A 19,771-nucleotide genomic window follows, 5' to 3' on the forward strand; every position below is an offset into this window, starting at 1 on the left:
GCACGTACTCCCGGGGGACACGGCTGACCTCGACTCGAATAAGCGAGTGAAATGGCATCCACAATCCAGTGGGATAATCTTTGTTTCGATACGGCACTTCCCTGCTGCCGACCGCCATAACAGACAAAGAGCTGCTCAGATGATCTAAAATTCTGAGTACGGTCCACATAAATGCGCAGAGCGCGAACTGGACAAAGTAAAGAAAGGGCTGGGTCTGCCTCCTCCGGGGGCAGCGCTTGCAGGTTCACTACCTGATCTCTAAAGGGGGTGGTAGGAACCTTGGGCACATAACCGGGGCGGGGTCTCAGGATAACGTGAGAGTAATCCGGCCCGAATTCCAGGCACGAGTCACTGACCGAAAATGCCTCCAGGTCCCTGACCCTCTTGATGGAGGCCAACGCAACCAGCAGAGCTGTCTTCAGGGACAGAAATCTTAGAGATACTGATTCGAGTGGCTCAAAGGGATCGGATCGCAGACTCGTGAGAACGAGGGCGAGATCCCAAGAGGGCATGAGAGGGGGGCGAGATGGATTAATTCGCCTAGCACCCCTAAGGAACTGGATGACCAGGTTATGCTTTCCCACGGTGCCGCCAGCTACCGCGCTATGATAAGCGGAGATGGCGGCCACGTAAACCTTGAGAGTGGAGGGCGACAGCCTGCTGTCCAACTTCTCTTGAAGGAAAGAGAGCACAACACTAATCTGGCAATTTCGGGGGTCTTCTCTGCGAGAGACGCACCATTCAGTGAATAGACTCCACTTCAGGGCGTAGGCGCGCCTCGTGGAGGGGGCTCTAGCCTGAGTGATGGTATTAACCACCGCAGTCGGTAGGTTACCTAAGTCTTCCTCGCGTCTAGGGACCACTGGAGGTTCCAAAGATCGGGGCGAGGGTGCCAGATGGTGCCCTGTCCCTGAGAGAGTAGGTCCTCTCTCAAAGGGATCCGCCAGGGGAGGGCCGTCGCGAGGAGTGAGAGCTCTGATATCCAGGTCCGGTTGGGCCAAAGGGGCGCAACTAGCAGAACCTGTTCCTCGTCCTCCCTGACCTTGCACAGAAACTGCGCGAGCAGGCTCACTGGGGGAAACGCATACTTGCGCATGCCCCGAGGCCAGCTGTGGGCCAGTGCATCCGTGCCGAGAGAGCCCTCGGTCAGGGAAAAAAACAACTGGCAGTGAGCGTTCTCGGGGGAAGCAAACAGATCGATCTGGGCCTCCCCGAATCGCGCCCATATCAGCTGAACAGACTCGGGGTGGAGTCTCCATTCTCCAGGGCGTAACAGCTGTCGTGAGAGCGCATCGGCTGCACGATTGAGCGTGCCTGGGACGTGAATGGCGCGCAGCGATTTCAGCCGCGGGTGACTCCAGAGGAGCAGACGGCGGGCGAGCTGAGACATGCGGCGAGAGCGCATACCCCCCATGCGGTTGATATACGCCGCCGCCGCCGTACTGTCCATCCTGACCAGCACGTGTTGCCGCTCCAGCACCGGTAAAAAGCGGTGGAGAGCGAGGAACACTGCCAACAGCTCTAGGCGATTGATATGCCAATGCAGCTGGGCACCCTTCCAGAGGCCCGCAGCCGCATGCCCGCGACACACGGCCCCCCAACCCGTGTTGGAAGCGTCTGTTGAAACAACAACATGGCTGGACGCCTGTCCTAGAGGCACACCGGCCTGTAGGAACGAGGGGTCGTTCCAAGGGCTGAGGGCGCGGCGACACAGCGCAGTAACCGAGACCCGGTGTGTGCCCGCGTGCCATGCGCGTCTGGGGACCCGATCGTGAAGCCAGTGCTGAAGTGGTCTCATATGGAGCAACCCGAGCGGCGTGACGGCGGCTGCGGATGCCATATGCCCCAGGAGCCTCTGAAAGAACTTCAGTGGGACCACTAGTTTGCTGTCGAGCTCCCTCAGACAGTTCAGCAACAGGCGAGCGCGTTCCTCGGAGAGGTGCGCTACAATGGTGATCGAGTCCAGCTCCATCCCGAGAAAAGAAATCCTCTGCACGGGGGCGAGTTTGCTCTTTTCTCGGTTGACCTGAAGCCCCAGTAGGCAGAGATGCCGAAGCACCTCGTCCCTGTGCATAATCAATTGCTCCCGCGAGTGGGCTAAAATCAGCCAGTCGTCGAGATAATTGAGTATGCGAATGCCCGCGAGCCGAAGGGGCGCTAGGGCACCCTCCGCGAGTTTGGTGAAGACCCGCGGAGACAGAGAGAGCCCGAAGGGGAGGACCTTGTACTGCCACGCTCGACCCTCGAACGCAAACCGCAGAAATTGGCGGTGGCGTGGAAGAATGGAGACATGGAAATACGCGTCCTTCAGGTCTATGGCTGCAAACCAATCCCGAGGACGAACGCATTGGAGAATGCGCCTCTGCGTGAGCATTCTGAACGGCAGCTTGTGCAGACAGCGGTTCAAAACGCGCAGATCTAGGATTGGCCGTGACCCACCGCTCTTTTTGGGTACGATGAAGTATGGGCTGTAAAACCCACTCTCCATCTCGGCTGGAGGAACCGGCTCGATTGCACCCTTCGCCAGGAGGGCAGCAATCTCCTCTCGCAAGACAGGGGCGGACAGGGGGTTGACCCTGGAGAAATACACGCCCGTAAACTTGGGGGGCCGTTTCGCGAACTGAATCGCGTAACCGAGTCTGATTGTGCGTATGAGCCACCGCGAGGGGCTGGCCCGCGCTAACCAGGCAGGCAGAGCCCTCGCTAATGGAGTCATCGCTACAATCGCTGACGTACCAGCGGTGGGGCAGCGCGGAGTGGGTGTGCTGATCCGGGAAGCACGAGGGTCCCGCGGAAAAGCTGGAGGAGAGCGATTCGCTCTGGCTCCGCACCCTGACTCCGGAGAGGGGGCTGGAGGGCTGAGGGAAGGGAGACCGTCCCCCCAGCGCTCGTGAGCCACTGGCGAAGCACGTAGAGTCTGCGAGCCGGAAGGCAGCGCGTCCCGGACTGGCAGAACTCGTGCAGTCACATCCGGGGAAGGGAAAAAGTGCTCTTTTACTGATGTTTTGGTGGCACTGAAAAGTACCGTTGTTATCGGGGCCCCGCCCTCCAGCGGGGAAAGAGCAAGTTTCCTCTTCTCCGGATGGCCTGTCTCAGGGACGCTTCGCGGTCCGTTTACCGGACTTAACGGCGCCCTGGGCAGGAGGGGCTGCCTGCTTTCGAGGTGAACGCCGCGCCCGCTTGGCCGGAAGCGCAGGCGGGGGCGGGGCAGCACTCGTTGGCGGGCGCCCTCGGCGAGGAACAGCGGAGGTGGATGGCTCGGCGGGCGGAGCGGGCTTACGGCCACGCCGATAGATGACATTGCCCATCGCATCCGACTGCTCTTTCACCGCCTTGAATTCCTGGGTGAATTCACCGACGGTGTCGCCGAACAGGCCAGCCTGGGATATGGGCGAGTCAAGAAAGCGAACTTTGTCAACGTCGCGCATATCGGCCAGGTTTAGCCAGAGGTGGCGTTCCTGAACCACAAGTGTGGACATCGTCCTCCCCAGCGCACACGCGGCGGACTTAGTAGTCCGAAGAGCATAGTCGGTCGCGGTGCGCAGCTCATGTAATAAGCTTGGGTTGGACCCGCCCTCGTGCAGCTCGGCCAGCGCCTGCGCTTGGTAGCGCTGGTAGGTGGCCATCGCGTGCAAAGCAGAAGCAGCCTGGCCCGCAGCCTTATAAGCTCTGGCTCCGAGGGAGGCAGACAACCTACAGGCTTTGGACGGGAGGCGGGGCAAACCCCGCCACGTAGAGGCGCCGCGCGGACAAAGATTGACCGCGATAGCGCGCTCCACTGACGGGATCGCCTCATACCCCCTGGCAGCTCCGCCGTCAAGGGCGGTGAGGGCGGAGGCACTCGCAGCACGGGCAGAGAAAGGTGCCCTCCAGGACTGCGTGAGCCTACTGTGCACTTCCGGGAAGAAGGGGACGAGAGGCTTCGAAGGCTTCGCCTTCTGGTCCTCTACGTAGCACCCATCTAGTCGGTCCGGCCGCGGAGCTGGGGGATAAACCATCTCCAACCCCACGGCCGAAGCAGCCCGGGAAAGCACGGCTAACATGTCCGCTTCAGGATCCGATTTGACAGCGCTCACCTGCCCGGAGGGGGCGAGCGGGTCCGGATCTTCGTCGGACAGTGAAAGCCCACCCTCCGATGCCGCGGAGGACATCTGATCTCCGGTGTCAGCGAGTGTGAGAGCTACCATCTGGTTAGACGGATCACTCTCACCACCCGAAGCTTGGATGGAGCGCCGTGAGGAGCGAGAGGTCCGCGAGCCCGTGGGCGGCGGATTAGCTCCCGCTGAAACCCTCAGATCTGCCCGAGCGCCCGCTGCTTTTTTAGAACAGGAGGCAACTGGGGTGGCTCGCTCTCTTGCGAAAGTTAGCCGCGATCTTAGCTGTGCAACGGTCATGGCATCGCAATGACGACATGAACCGCCCGCGAGCACCGCATTAACATGCTGGACCCCCAAACATGCAATGCAGTGATCGTGTCCATCATCCGGAGACAGGAAACCCCCGCATCCAGAAACGCACAGTCGGAGCGCCATCCTGAAAAGGACGTGCTGCACGACTGTGTTGCTCTTTTAGGAAAGTTGCAACTATACGCACCGCTCTGGAGGACCGGACCCAAAGAACCGCAGGCAAGGGAGTAACCCAGCTCGACCGTCTGCCACCGCGAAGACCCACTCTGGACCGGGAGACACACTCGTTCGCTCTGAAGTGCTGATCAGCAAGAGGAACCCTCATCGACTCACTCAGAAAGGATCTGAAGCGAAAAGGATGGCGTCTGCTGGCTTCAGGTGTGCTTATATGCTGAGATGATTGCAGATGTCGCACACCTGCGCAAGCTTACGCTGCCAATTAATTTCATTCATTGGCCCGTTCAATACTCTCCAGATAAGCGGCTTCTGATCCGAATCCTCCCATTCATGGCACTGAAGTTCCCCAACCGAAGGGGAACTAGGTAATTCAATTACTATCGTAATTCAGCTAATTAAATTAATTATTTTTGTTTTTATTTGTTTGCTTTTGCAATTAATGAAAACTGTAATATTTTATTTTTATATAATATTTTATTATTACATTTAATTATATTATATAATTATATTATATTTTATTTTTAAATCTAAAGACATGCATGGACATGCATGAACTTAAAATAGATAAATATATATATATGATGAAAGATGACACATTTAAGATGCAAGAAAATGACATATTAAAAGAATAAATTACAGTAAATCAATGTTTGGTCTTTAAGGGAAACATCAAACATTGTCATTAATGTTCTACTATTAAATATAATATATAAATATAATATGAAATATTTTTAGCATGTGATATAATGTGACTAAGTATGTACATGTATTAGTTTGATGGTGTATTGCTATTATCCAAAATAGTAGCATCCAAAATAGAATTTTGTATTGACAAAATATGTGTGTGTGTTATATTTATCATGCATTTATTTATTTTAAACACACATAAATAGAAACAATCTTGTTACATTGAATTTAAAATGTATTTAGAATTTGTGTCTTTTATTTATATTTATACACACACACACACACACACACACACACACACTCACACATACACACACACACACACACATTTATATGTAAATATGTATACAATATTTTCTCAAATATATGCATATACATAATAAATAAACACAGTACACACACACACATATATATTATGTCAAAACAAACCTTTAATTTGGATGCGATTCATTTGTATAATTTTTTTTTAAGAACAAGGTTTTGAAAAGTGTTTATTGTTGCCTTTGGAAAAGGTGTGTGAACCCTGTACAGCAGTCAAACACACATCCAAACACAACAGAAGTCTTTGGAGGAGGCGTGGAAGAAACTAGTGCTAATTTGATTACAAACACCTGACAAATACAACATCTGAAGAGCGGCTTCATGATAATAATTGACTTCAGTGCAGGGGTGCCCAAACTTTTTCTCACGAAAGGCCAAAAAAAAAAAAAAACAGGGCTAGTGTGCCGAAGGTGAATATAGTTGTCATGGGTAATTTCCTAATTTGTTTTATAATGCTTAAAGATACCTAGAAAACATTGCTTAATATTAACTAACACAGTATACATTTTTACATTTTATAATTTACTTATTACAACAAAAACCAAAAGAAAAACAGCCTCGTTTGTAAGAGCATGCAGTAGTTTGTGCCTTGATTTGCTCGCTGATGTCTTCTGCATAGTCCTCTATCTCTCGAGTGATGGTATTTACATTGTAAAAACTCAGATTAATGTACAGCTTTTCATTTACAGCATTTAATCTCAGTTTGCTTTTTTGTATCTCAGCAACTAAACAAACAAACAAAGATTTAGTCAAATTAGAAATGAGAAAAGGCGTTCTCTCCAAGCCCCTCCATCATTCTCACGCTCTTCTCCGACGGGAGAGTGGGCCAAATCAAAGGTTACGGTGGGCCATCTTTGGCCTGTGAGACCTACTTTGAGCATGTCCGCTGAAGTGTGTTGAAATGAGATGATGCGTCCCAAATCGCATACTTATGCACTATTCTATGCCATTTTGCAGTATCAATAGTGTAAGTAGTGTGTTCACACTGAAAACTCTAAAAATAGTAAGTGCACTTTAATTACCCGGATGATGCACTCATTCAGACGCCAAAGTGTAGTGTGTAATGATGGACACTTCACACACTCAACGACCGCAGGTTTGCTACGTAGCGGAAGGGGCGGAGCTATCGGACGCACATGTTGGATAACTTTATTTATTTTGGATGGTGAAAGCAAAATTCTCCTACGAGAGTGATTATAGCGCCTCCCGATGGTGAATGCGGTTATACTCACAGCAGGTATTATTTGATGATTTGGTCGTTTATTTCACTGATTTGGCGACCGTCATCGGGGAAACGCTTAGTAAAAAAACATTAGTGCGCCATTTGGGACGCCACTACATACATATACTGCCCTGTTGAGTGTGTAAGTGCATAAGTACATAGTGCATGAGTGCATAGTGTGCCATTTGGGACGCAGCTATTGGTTTTCTTTTTGCAAACTGTTGTTTTATGTATATTATTACAGCTCAGATCAATGTTCTGTGTCTTAGCACGTTTTTAAAACAGCAATAAAGCTGTCTATTATATGTAAGAGCAGTTTTATAAGCAGTATCAGTGTATTGATGCACTCAGGATCACTGAATTATTATAGGATAACGCCCTGCTGAGTATTAACCAGTCCGTCAGCAGCTGTTATCTTCATCAAATGTGTTGAGATGATATTGATTGTGCTGTTGTCTCCCGCTCAGTGTTACGGGCTGTGGGATGAAGAAGAGCCGCGCTCCGTCTCTCCACACACACACTCTGGCGCTGAAGAGAAAGCGGAGTGTTTCTCCGAGAAGAGCCCTGTGGAGGACACATACACGCACGCGCTGTCACACACACACCTCCGCTTGGCCAGAAAACAGCAGTCAAGTGCAGGCGTGCGCCGACAGAGCTCCAGCATCTCGCAGAGATCCGCTCGATCCAAAACAGGTGAACACCGATGACTTATAGGCACTACACAGACTCTGCACAACAACCAATAACACACACACACACACACACACACACACACACACACTTCATACATACTTCATACCAACAGTACACATTTTCAGCCTCTCCCTAATGAAACACACCCGAATCGACTCATTACACTGCAAAACCTGAAATGAATGGTTCAGATGACATCCAGAATATCTACTGTTGAAGTGCCTCTTAGTTGCAGAGTGACAATACAAATCTTAATCTGTGAATGTAAATCTGTGTGTGTGTGTGTGTGTGTGTGTGTGTGTGTGTGTGTGTGTGTTTACAGGCAGTTCAGTGTCCAGATCGAGTGTCCGCCGCTCTCTCAGCGCTCAACAGAAGAGCCGTAAAGAACTGCTCATGGAAAAACTCAGAGAGCAGCTCATCAGAGCCAAACGCTTCACTGTCAAAACGTAACACACACACACACACACACACACACACACACACACACACACACATACATACACACACTAACTTGTCTATTAGAAGAAAACAACACACCATCATATTGTTATGTTTTAATTTCTACAGTCTGATTGGTGTGTGTGTGTGTGTGTGTGTGTGTGTGTGTGTGTGTGTGCATGTGTGTGTGTGTGCGCGCGTGTGTGTGTGTGTGTGTGTGTGTTTTCAGTGTTCTGGACGTCTACATCCCCATCAGGCAGTTCTTCTACAGCCTCATCCACCCCGAGTACAGCGCAGTGACGGATGTGTATGTGCTGATGTTTCTGGCCGATACGGTCGACTTCATCATCATCGTCTTCGGGTTTTGGGCCTTCGGGGTTTGTAGCGAGAGCTTTACTACTCTTAGTAAACTATTAGACTTGCTGTGTGCTGTTGAGTTGGGATAAATGATAAGATATATACAGTTGAAGTGAAAGTTATTTGCCCTCCTGTAAGATCAGTTCTTCTGGAGAAAGTCTTATTTGTTTTATTTCGGCTAGAATAAAAGCAGCTCTTAATTGTTTTAAGCTCAATATTATTCGCCCCTTCAGCAATATTAGTGTTGGATTGTCTCCAGAACAAACCACTGTTATACAATGACTTGCCTAATTACCCTAACTTTACCCTGATTACCCTAGTGAAGCCTTTACATGTCACTGTAAGCTGAACACTAGTGTCTTGAAGAATATCTAGTCTAATATTATTTACTGTCATCATGATGAAGAGGAAATAAGTCAGCTGTTAGAGCGAACAGTGCCACTGAAGTCTGTCTCTCCCTCTACAGAAGCACTCTGCTGCTGCTGACATCACTTCCTCTCTGTCGGAGGACCAGGTTCCCGAGGCGTTCCTGGTGATGGTTCTGATCCAGTTCGGGACGATGGTGGTGGACCGAGCGCTGTACCTGAGGAAGACTGTGATGGGGAAGGTCATCTTCCAGGTCATCCTGGTGTTCGGCATCCACTTCTGGATGTTCTTCATTCTGCCCGGAGTCACCGAGAGGTTTGAAAGCCTGTCATTGTCTTGCTTTGCTTTGTGTTTGTTTATTGTAGTTTTGTGTGGTGTTGTTTTGTTTATGGTTCGGTTGTGTTTGTTTTTTGGTTTTGTTTGTTTTTGTGTCTTGTGTCTTGTTTTGTTTTTAGTTTGGTTTAGTTAGTTTGATTTTTGTGTTGAGTTTGTTGTTGTTGTTGTTGTTTTTTGTTGTGTCGTTTTGTTGTTGTTGTTGTTTCTTTGCTTTGTTTGTATTTTAGTTTTTTGTGTCAAGTTTTGTTTTGTTTGATTTTCAGTTTTTTGTTCGTGTTTGTTTGTTTTTAGTTTGGAATTAGTTTTGTTTGGGTTTTTGGATTTTGTTTGTGTTTTGTGTGTTGTGTTGGGATTGTTTTGTTTACTTTTGTATTGTGTTTTTTATTTTGTTGTGTTTTTTATTTTTTTATTTTATTAGTGTTGTTTTGGGTTTATTTGGTTTGGTCTTGTTTATGACATTTAAAAACAACAAATGTTGACAAAATTTGCTTCACAAATGCTGCTTAAAAAGGCTTCACAACACAAGCTAAAAAGCTAAATTTCTCACCATCAATTGCTTACAGTTTTTCTAGTTTGCTTTGACCTGGTTAAAGAAACTAGGTTCCTCTTCATTTCCATTATCACTATCCCAGCAGAGCAGAGGACCGGTCTTGCAAATGTGTAAACCCTTTCTCATTGGGTTGACACATTTTCCCCACCATTTTTCCATACAGTTAACACAGATGTCAGTCAAGCAGTCCAAACTCCACTGTTTTAGCTTTGGTAACCAAACAGAATCCATCTATTCCTAACTATTAAAAACTACCAACATCAGTGTGAAATCACTGAAGCACCGGTTTGACACTCCTTCACACAAATCTTCAATTAGCCATCATTCTGCAAACCTTATATAAACGATGGAAGGTCTGTGTTGTTCTGCGCCAGCATTGATGGAGGAGGTCAATATGGCTATGTCCTATACTCCCAATAGATTTGACTGTATATTAGATTACATGTGTTTTCTCTAATATTTACAGTATTTTATTACTTTTGTCTGTTTTTTTATATACAGTATTTCAGTTTTCAGCCACAGTTAGAAAAATGTCATGAATTCAATATATATTCAATCAAAGCACATCTTATTCTTGATCCAATTCTTTGCAAAAAGGCGAATTTGACAGCCCAAATACAAAGACAACAAATGCCATTGGCTATAAGCTACAATGGCAAGCAATGGTGGTGCATTTTGAGTTCTGTATTTTGTATTTTGTTGTGCATCGTGTAATGATTAATTGAAAGAGCTCTTATACTTGTTTGCAAGTTGTGTTGTTTGAAGGTAAAACTAGCTTTTGTTGCATATGTTAAATGTTTTGACACGATATGTGCCTTTTGCAAGCAAAATGTGTCATTTTGACCATGAGTGCCGCTGTTTAAGCCTGTGTGTTAACTGATCTGAAAATGTGGAGTTTCAGTTGACAACTGCATCCAAGCAATCGAGAAAAACTGTAATATCATTCCATAATCAATATTAAAACATGTAAAAAAAAAAAAAGGCCTGTAAGACCCCCTTTTTGCTGGCATATAAAGCTGTACAGTATAGAAATGATAGCTTACATTATGTTTCTGGCAGATACAGTAGCAGCAAGGCATTTAAATGGGAAAATAGACCCAATATTGATCCTTGGGAAACAGCACACTCCATTCAGCCTAAAAGGATGAAACATTCGATTCAACACCAAACATTTCCTTGGATCACAGCCCACAGTCTTAAACGCTCGATCAGTATTTCATGCGTTATGGTAATGTAATTGTTCTTGTGGGGATTGACCTGATGTGTGTGTCTGTGTGTGTGTGTTTCGTCAGGCGTTTCAGTCAGAACACAGTGGCTCAGCTCTGGTATTTTGTGAAGTGCATCTACTTTGGTCTGTCGGCGTATCAGATCCGCTGCGGATACCCGACCCGTGTCCTGGGAAACTTCCTGACCAAGAGCTACAACTACCTCAATCTCTTCCTCTTCCAGGGGTAAGGACTGGCCCTTTCCTTGTGTCTTTTCTTTTCTTTAAAACGCTCTGGTTCCAATTGGGATATAAATAATAAACGATATTTACGAAAGAAGATTTCCTTAGCAAAGATTTTAATAACAATCATTTACTTTATTAATTATTAATGATTAATAATTAATTATTATCATATTTACTAACATTAACAATATCTGTACAGCATTTATTGACCACATTTACATGGATAAAATCCGAATTGACATTTGTTAATGCATCGAGTTAACGAATACAAACTGTATTTTCGTTAACTAACACGAGTAAATACTGCAATAAATGCATTGTTCATTGTTTGTTCATGTTAATAATGAAACTAACATTAGCTAATACAGCCTTGTGCAGTGTTTCCATAATAAAGATAATAGAGAGAAGAGTTTCTTTAGTCTGATCTAAATGTTTTAGTTTGTTATCAGTTAAGTTTGATCGGTCGTTGTAACTGTAAGTGCTGATCACGATGTTCAGGTTCCGGTTGGTGCCGTTCCTGACGGAGCTGCGGGCCGTGATGGACTGGGTCTGGACGGACACGACGCTCAGTTTATCCAGCTGGATCTGCGTGGAGGACATTTACGCTCACATCTTCGTGCTCAAGTGCTGGAGGGAGTCCGAGAAGGTGAGACAAGCTGGTAACGTGTAATAATCAATAATTACTGTCGAGTTTTGACACTTATTTTATCTTTGCAAATCAAATTAAATCAAATCAGGCCTTTATTTGTCACATACACTTTCGTATATTGAAATTGAACCCCTCCCCGAAAGTACACAGACATCACAGTGTTCAGGGGAAGACAGGTCACAGCATTTAGGAAAGGAAATAAGATGCATGTCAGGAAAGGGAGGCAAAAAAAATCTCCCTCTCTCCTTGCCCATGAATTAGAGCAACCAGGGACCAGGGAGAGAAAAGAAGAGCCCCAGCAGCAATCAGCACAGAAACACACTGACAAGACGCAACGTTGCCACAGGGGGTGTGAACAAGGGGTGAGGATATAGTCCGGTGAGGGCGGGCAGCCGTCTGGTTCTGCAGCCGTGGAGGAGCATGTTCGCAGACCCGTCTACCCTCTCCAGTGGGCACACGAAGGCGTCGGATGAGGGGATTGGTTTGGGTAGCAGGGCACGGAGAGCCTCAGAGATGGAATAAGACGAAGACGAGAGGAGCTGTCAAGGAGAGATATGGGACAGAGAGGGAAAAAGCCGAAGAGCCTAAGAAGAAATGACGCAAATGATATTTGGAGTGTTAGACTGGGATAAAGTAATCATCATTATATTACTGATATATTACAGTTTTTCTCGATTGCTTGGATGCAGTTGTCAACTGAAACTCCACATTTTCAGAACAGTGAACACACAGGCTTAAACAGCGGCACTCATGGTCAAAATGACACATTTTGCTTGCAAAAGGCACATATCATGTCAAAACATTTAACATATGCAGCAAAAGCTAGTTTTACCTTCAAACAACACAACTTGCCAACAAGTATATGAGCTCTTTCAATTAAACATTACACGATGCACAACAAAATACAAAATACAGAACTCAAAATGCACCACCATTGCTTGCCATTGTAGCTTATAGCCAATGGCATTTGTTGTCTCTATTTGGGCTGTCAAATTCGCCTTTTTGCAAAGAATTGGATCAAGAATAAGATGTGCTTTGATTGAATATATATTGAATTCATGACATTTTTCAAACTGTGGCTGAAAACTGAAATACTGTAAATAAAAAAACAGACAAAAGTAATAAAATACTGTAAATATTAGAGAAAACACATGTAAACTAATATACAGTCATATCTATTGGGAGTATAGGACATAGCCATATTGACCTCCTCCATCAATGCTGGCGCAGAACAACACAGACCTTCCATCGTTTATATAAGGTTTGCAGAATGATGGCTAATTGAAGATTTGTGTGAAGGAGTGTCAAACCGGTGCTTCAGTGATTTCATACTGATGTTGGTAGTTTTTAATAATTGAGAATAGATGGATTCTGTTTGGTTACCAAAACTAAAGCAATGGAGTTTGGACTGCTTGAATGACATCTGTGTTAACTGTTTGGAAAAATGGTGGGGAAAATGTGTCAACCCAATGAGAAAGGGTTTACACATTTGCAAGACCTGTCCTCTGCTCTGATGGGATAGTGATAATGAAAATGAAGAGGAACCTAGTTTCTTTAACCAGCTCAAAGCAAACTAGAAAAACTGTAATGCTATAACCTTACAGAAGGAAGAGTATCGAGGATTAAATATCAGGCAATTTAATGGTGAATGTCCAAAAACTTCCATTCCAGCTTTTGTGTGCTTCAGCACCATGTCCTGATGATATGTGACACTGTGCAATTGAAGATTTATTAGATATATTAGATATTTTGTGTCCTCAGTGCTCATAAACTATATAAATTCAGCTTTTTAGTTAGTGTAAGTCAGGGAATGTGATATTTGGCGCTCTAAGCAGTGAAAAATCATATGAAAACACAAGAGAAGGCTTCGGATGAGATTAGTTTGAGGACAAAAAGCTGATAAATGTGAGAAATACAACATCTGATCAGCGCTTGTAGATCTGGGAACTGAAGTTCGAGCAGAATAATGCACTTCAGGTTGTTGAATCATTTACAAATAACACTCATCTGAGGTGTAACACCAACAAATACGTGTGTGCATTAGTCTACTATTGGCAATTATTCCTTGCATATGATGAATGGGCGTAGAGCACGGAAGGAGTGACGTGTGCGTTGTGTTTTTCAGCGCTATCCTCAGCCCCGCGGACAGAAGAAGAAGAAGGTGGTGAAGTACGGGATGGGCGGCATGATCGTGATGCTGCTCATCTGTATCGTCTGGTTTCCTCTGCTCTTCATGTCTCTGGTCAAATCGGTGGCCGGAGTGGTCAACAAACCGCTGGACGTGTCCGTCACCATCACACTGGGAGGATTTCAGGTCAGCGTGGAGTCATTTCATTTGTAATGCGCTTTCGACAATAATCATGAAGGATTTGTGCACATTATTGAACTTTCCATCACTCCACAACCGTCTGTTCTCTGATTGGTGTTTCTTGGTGTGAGGGGCGGAGTCAATTTGTCACTCAAATGAGATCCACCAATAGCAAAGCACAACCCTCCAATATAATCTGGATGGAGGAAATCAAGCAGGCTTATAGCATATGCTGGATGAGTTGGTGGTTCATTCCGCTGTGGCGACCCCAGATTAATAAAGGGACTAAGTGGAAAAGAAAATAAATGAATGCATTAAGTATGACAATTCTATAAAATACTAAAAATAAATATAATGTAATATAATACGGATATAGAATTATCTGCGGTCTTAGGCCCGACTCATGGCCAGGGCCAGACGGAATCTGCGGACGTTCTTTTGCTATTTCTGCGGATAATTTAGGTAAACATCTGCAGATTTTTGCGTAATTATTTTGGGAGTATCCAGCGGAGTATCATAACTAAAACCTTAATATATTAAATGAAAAGTAATAAATTACTGAAATAATAATGGGCTAAAAATCTGCAGAATTCTGCTAAAATTCTGTGCGCGCAGATTCTGTGTGGGCCGACTCATGGCCAAAATGAATGTGATGAAGTCTTCCCTCCCTGACTCTTTATCCCTCCTTTCTGTTTTATAGCCATAACATCATCATCAAATGATACGGACTTTAGTTTTGTTGCAAAACTTGTAAAACTCGCTGCGTGTCGACACCTCTGCGTGTGTGTAAAGGCTGTTACTCTGGTTTGGCGGTGCACGAGCGGCGTGTATTTTATAGACGTGCGTGCAAACCACCAGGATTCACACAGGAGCTCGTGTGAGGCAAGCGGGAATGGCCGAAGATGCAAAAGATGTTGAATGTGAACGGCCCCTAACGTCTTTATTCTGGGATCGGGACTCTAAATTAATACACTTGCATGAAGTAAATTGTATTTTTTTTACCTTGGCGCCCCCAGCAAGATGCCACCCTGGGCCCATGCCTAAATCTGCCACTGTGTGTGCGTGAGTGTGTGTATGTGTATGTGTGTCCGTGCGTGCGTGTGTGTGAGATCAGAATCATGTATATTATAATAACAGTAGCTGAAATGTGTTTTGTGTGTGCGCGTGCGTGTGTGTGTGTGTGTGTGTGTGTGTTTTCAGCCCATCTTCACGATGAGCGCTCAGCAGAATCAGCTGAAGGAACTGACCGAATCAGACTTCAAGAACTTCATCAACTCCTACAACTACGTCCCCGTACGTCCATGTAATGATCTGATGTTCTGGTTTGAGGAAGCGTATATTTAGTCCTGTAGTGCTACAGTTAGTGCTGCACAATACTGGAGAAAACTCCGAGTTAGTATGTTTGAGTTTCTGACTGAGTAGAATTGTTGTTGAGGATGTGAGCGGAGCAAATGAAGAGCTCTAGTGATTAAGTTTGTAGTAAAGTGCATGTGCATTTAAGAAAGCAATCACAAGCATTGACAAATAAAACAAATAGTCATTTGATTCCCAGTGATGGGTTGCAGCTGGAAGAGCATCCGCTGCGTAAAACATGTGCTGGATAAGTTGGCGGTTCATTCCGCTGTGGCGACCCCTGATTAATAAAGGGACTAAGCTGAAAAGTAAATGAATGAATGAATGAATAGTAATGTGCGGTTGTCTGAGTATGTTCAGGCACATAATCGATGTGAAGTAACAGTGATTTTCACAGCATGTGCACATCAATAAAAGCTGCGTCCTTAAAGTTACAAACATCGTTTGTTTGTAAAAAGAACACAACATGTTTTATGTGTATGAAATAGGTGTACGTTGCTGATGTGGCAACAAATATATAAACAGGAAACCTTGAACTGTTTCTCCTGTTGAGGATATGATTATGGTGTGATGTGATTATTGTGTACGGATGCAAAAGTCAAGTGTTTTTGATTGTGTTTCCCAGAGTGCAATGCAGTTTCTGGAGGCGTACCGGGCTGAGGACGTGACGGTGGCGGAGCTGGAGGGAAGCTCCAACTCTCTGTGGACCATCAGTCCTCCCAGCCGCAAAAACCTGATGGACGTGCTGAGCAAAGAGGACCAGTTCCCCGTCACCATGACCTGGAGCATACAGAGGTGCAGGCATTTACATCAAACACCATGTACGCGAATTAGATGCAGTTATAAAGCTGAAAGCCGAGTGTGAATCAAATTTGAAGCGTTAAAGTAGTGAAGTTTATGCGTTTAGATTTATTATCAAGCGTTTAAGTCGAGTCATGAAGTAAAATCATCAGTAAACATGGCATAAAAAGCTCATATTGTGCACGATCTTATTCTCCGATCATCTGTAACTCAGTCCTACACTAAACCCAACCGCTGCCTCAATAACCGAGTGGCGAATTAGAGTTTATAATATTCATACAGCTGAATTATTCATGCAGTTGAACAGTTCGTGAGCTGAATTATTGGCCTTCCTGTAAAACTGTATTTTTTCCCCAATTTGTGGCTTTAAAAAAGTAATATTTGACTAGATATTCTTCAAGATGTATTGTAGTATTCAGCTTAAAGGGACATTTAAAGACCTAACTAGGTTAACTAGGCAAGTCATAACTGTTTCTAACTTGTTCTGTAGACCAAATACATATCTATATTGCTTCTAATATTGACCCTACAGCGGTTTTTAAAACAGAATCAGCTTTTATTGTGCACCAAATAAAATAAAAAAGACTTTTTTCAGAAGAAAAAGGTGTATGTACTGTAATTAAATGCCATCCCAGTACAGGGTTGCAGCTGGAAGGGCATCCGCTGCGTAAAAACGTGCCGGATAAGTTGGTGGTTCATTCTGCTGTGGCGACCCCTGATTATTAAAGGTACTAAGTGGAAAAGAAAATGAATGAATGAATAATTAAGTGCAGCGTCTGCGCATAATATAAGTTCAGAAATATTAGAAAAACACTAAATATTTAAAAGGCTTTGATGTATTATTTAGTTCATATGCAAAGTGTTTATTAAGAGCGATGATGCCAGAACAAAGACTTTATTCTGTATGTGCGATGCTGTTGAAAGAAATGTAGTGTAATCCAAAAGCAAAGTGACGCACGCGCACAGAGACCCGTACCAGCACACCTGTCGCTTTTGCTGCACCATGACATGACGTGCTCCCGGTTGTTGACATGCACACCGAAAAGTACTTGTCCCTCACGCGCTGCTGGTATAACTTCCTTTTATGCGATCAAACGGCTCACAGTGAGCTTTGCAAGTTGACAAAGTTTTAATAATACGATGGTGATCTTATTCAGACTGCACGCCTTCTGATACTTTAGAATGAAGTAAAAATGAGGGATGACGAGTCAGGGAAGCAAGACTTAATAAACCGAATTCTCTGCCATGTGTCAAGTCTAAGACAACGGATAATTCTCTGAAACATTCATTGAAATTAAGGTATTAGTCATGCAAAGATTTCTTAAATGATCTTGGCATCACTCCAGTTGTATTTACGTGGTTTTCCAGTTACATTTAGGATTAATTTCTCTTATTTATTTAGAATAATGACGGTATATTTTGAGGGGGGTGTGCCCCAAGTAGAGCTTTATGTCTAGCAACACCCCGGTGTATTCATATATTCAGTAAAAATTATCAATAATCAAAAACAGTATTTTATCGAAGCTTTAGTGATTGCTGTTGACTTTACATTGTTCCGCCACAAGATGGCGACAGAGGCCGCATAATAAAGGACACAGACTGTTTTCTCAGCATAAAGTAATGACTGTAGAGCTGATCAGTAGTGAACTATGTCCCTCTCTGGCTCTGGCTCTTGAATTTTGTACTGAATTTGATGAGACGTGGAGTAAATCCTCTCTGCTGTTGTGTTGCAGGAATCTGAGTCTTGGAGCGAAGGCTGAATTCGCCATGGACAAACATGTGACGTATCTGGACATTAAGACCAGGCAGGAGCTGATCGCGCTACTCAACGGAACCAGAAACACACCGGTGTGAGTATAAATGCAGCACCGGATCCAGACGTCATCATGCCGAGTCTGATGACTCTTCAGATAAACACACGGATAAAGTAGTTCCGGCATGTTTCGAAAGCAGAGCATCGCAGCTCTGTATCAGTACGCTGATGTGGATGAGTAGTGAAATTGAGTCAGTATGCTGAGTAGAGTAATTAAATTCATTAGTAAAATACTATCTGTTAGAGACAAATTTGTACGAATATATAAATAAATACTCACACACACACACACACACACACACACACAGTAGTCAAAGTTGTTTTTCCAGATTGAAACAAGGGATCAGGATTGTCAGTGTCCATGTTATTTTGTGATTTAACATCTTGTCACGACCCCCTGGTTTGAGTCGCAACATGACAATAAAAAGATCTATATGCAACTTATTTAATAAACACAGAACAACAAATCCAGGAATATGTCTAGGGATAAATGAAGAAGATAAAGAACTTAATCACAACTAACTGTAACTACATGATATAAATAATGCGAAACAAAAGCAGAATGATGGAGATGGTGTTAACATGAGGACGTGTAAGTAGCAGCACCGGTCCATCTGTGAGCAAGCAGGCAACCAATCAGGATCTGCCGCATCCAAACTGGAGTCCTGGGGTTGCCAAGGGTACGGGTGATCATGATGGTGGAGCGTGTGCTTTTGTCCTTGTTTTCTAACATGTGTGTTTAATGGTGTGTGCGTGTGTGTGTGTGTGTTCAGGCTGATAGAGCAAGTGTTTCCCTGCTTCATCCGAGCACCGAGCGACTCCAACGCCAAACCCATCGAGCAGCTTTACGAAGGTAACAGAGACTCTCTTCATGAACACCGACAAGTGTGGACAGTCTGAAAGTTTGGGCTGTTTTGACAGGTCATGCTCACGTTGAAAGCTTCTGTTGAGGTGTGAGAATGAAGCCGATGTCGTGTGTGATGATGTTCTCTGTCGCGTGTAAGAGATGTTGCACCCTCAGGTGTGTGATTTGTGTCCCAGGAGCACAAAGACACTCTATATTTTGGCCATTACGTGCATTTTGATGAAGATGAAGGATTCTTCTGTCATGGCAGAGTTATAGGAATGTGATTTGAGTATTGAAGTAAGCGGTGACTATAAGGTTAATGTCTAGTTGATGTTAGTAAAGGAGAATACTGTTGTTAGTTCATGTTACCAGACATTAGATTAAGCTGTGTTAACCATTATTGGGTTTTAAAAAGAGTAAATGTAGAACTATGATCAATACATGAAGTACAAGTGTTGTTGATTATTAGTTTATTTTAGTAAACACATGAAGCCTGAATGTAAAGTGTGACCAGGGTAGGGTAATATTGAGTGTATTTCTGTATATATCTTCCATTAGGAACTGTTCTCTGATCATTTCTTACATAAATGTAGATATAAAGTCAAATTTGTAATTAATAAATGCATTACTTGTATTGATTTTGAACCTTCAGATTGTCAAATAGTCTAAATATTGGCCAAATATTGTCTTGACAATAGAAATATAGTTTACCCTGTTTACAATGGATATATTAGAAGTGTCTGAAGTAGACGATGTTGATAAATAACACTGCTAGAATGAAATAAACACAGGTGAGACTGATCCTGCTAGTGGATTTGAAAGGATAATTAAATGATATGGCAGAAAAGCTGCTGTTTGTTGTATTGATTTAATGGTAGCTTGTGTGGATGATAGGTGATGTTGTTCTGTGTTGATGTTGTTGCTGCTGTGTGATGGCAGACGGAGTCTATAAGAGCATCCAGCTGGATCTGGAGCGTTCCGCTAACAGCAGTGAGGA

At 44.4% G+C, this 19,771-nt stretch overlaps 1 protein-coding gene across 6 annotated transcripts in view; it reads left to right on the forward strand.

The window, feature by feature from the left end:
- The window catches only part of piezo2a (piezo-type mechanosensitive ion channel component 2a), a 152,033-nt gene that overhangs the window by 126,220 nt on the left and 6,042 nt on the right, over positions 1–19,771 (forward strand). For all 6 annotated transcript variants that reach the window (XR_015524630.1, XR_015524631.1, XM_087308995.1 and 3 more), the window contains 12 exons: positions 7,281–7,506; positions 7,829–7,952; positions 8,174–8,321; positions 8,768–8,982; positions 10,846–11,004; positions 11,502–11,649; positions 13,778–13,966; positions 15,161–15,253; positions 15,939–16,108; positions 17,848–17,964; positions 18,701–18,780; positions 19,714–19,771. The exon at positions 19,714–19,771 is cut by the window's right edge and continues 129 nt beyond it. Coding sequence is in view for 4 of the 6 variants with exons in the window: in XM_087308995.1 (XP_087165121.1) it covers positions 7,281–7,506; positions 7,829–7,952; positions 8,174–8,321; positions 8,768–8,982; positions 10,846–11,004; positions 11,502–11,649; positions 13,778–13,966; positions 15,161–15,253; positions 15,939–16,108; positions 17,848–17,964; positions 18,701–18,780; positions 19,714–19,771 (1,727 nt within the window). In the remaining 2 variants the exon portion in view is untranslated. The remainder of the gene's footprint in view (positions 1–7,280; positions 7,507–7,828; positions 7,953–8,173; positions 8,322–8,767; positions 8,983–10,845; positions 11,005–11,501; positions 11,650–13,777; positions 13,967–15,160; positions 15,254–15,938; positions 16,109–17,847; positions 17,965–18,700; positions 18,781–19,713) is intronic.

Source organism: Danio rerio, chromosome 24 (genome assembly GCF_052040795.2).
Source record: "Danio rerio strain M-AB ecotype USA chromosome 24, GRCz13ab, whole genome shotgun sequence".
NCBI lineage: Eukaryota > Metazoa > Chordata > Actinopteri > Cypriniformes > Danionidae > Danio > Danio rerio.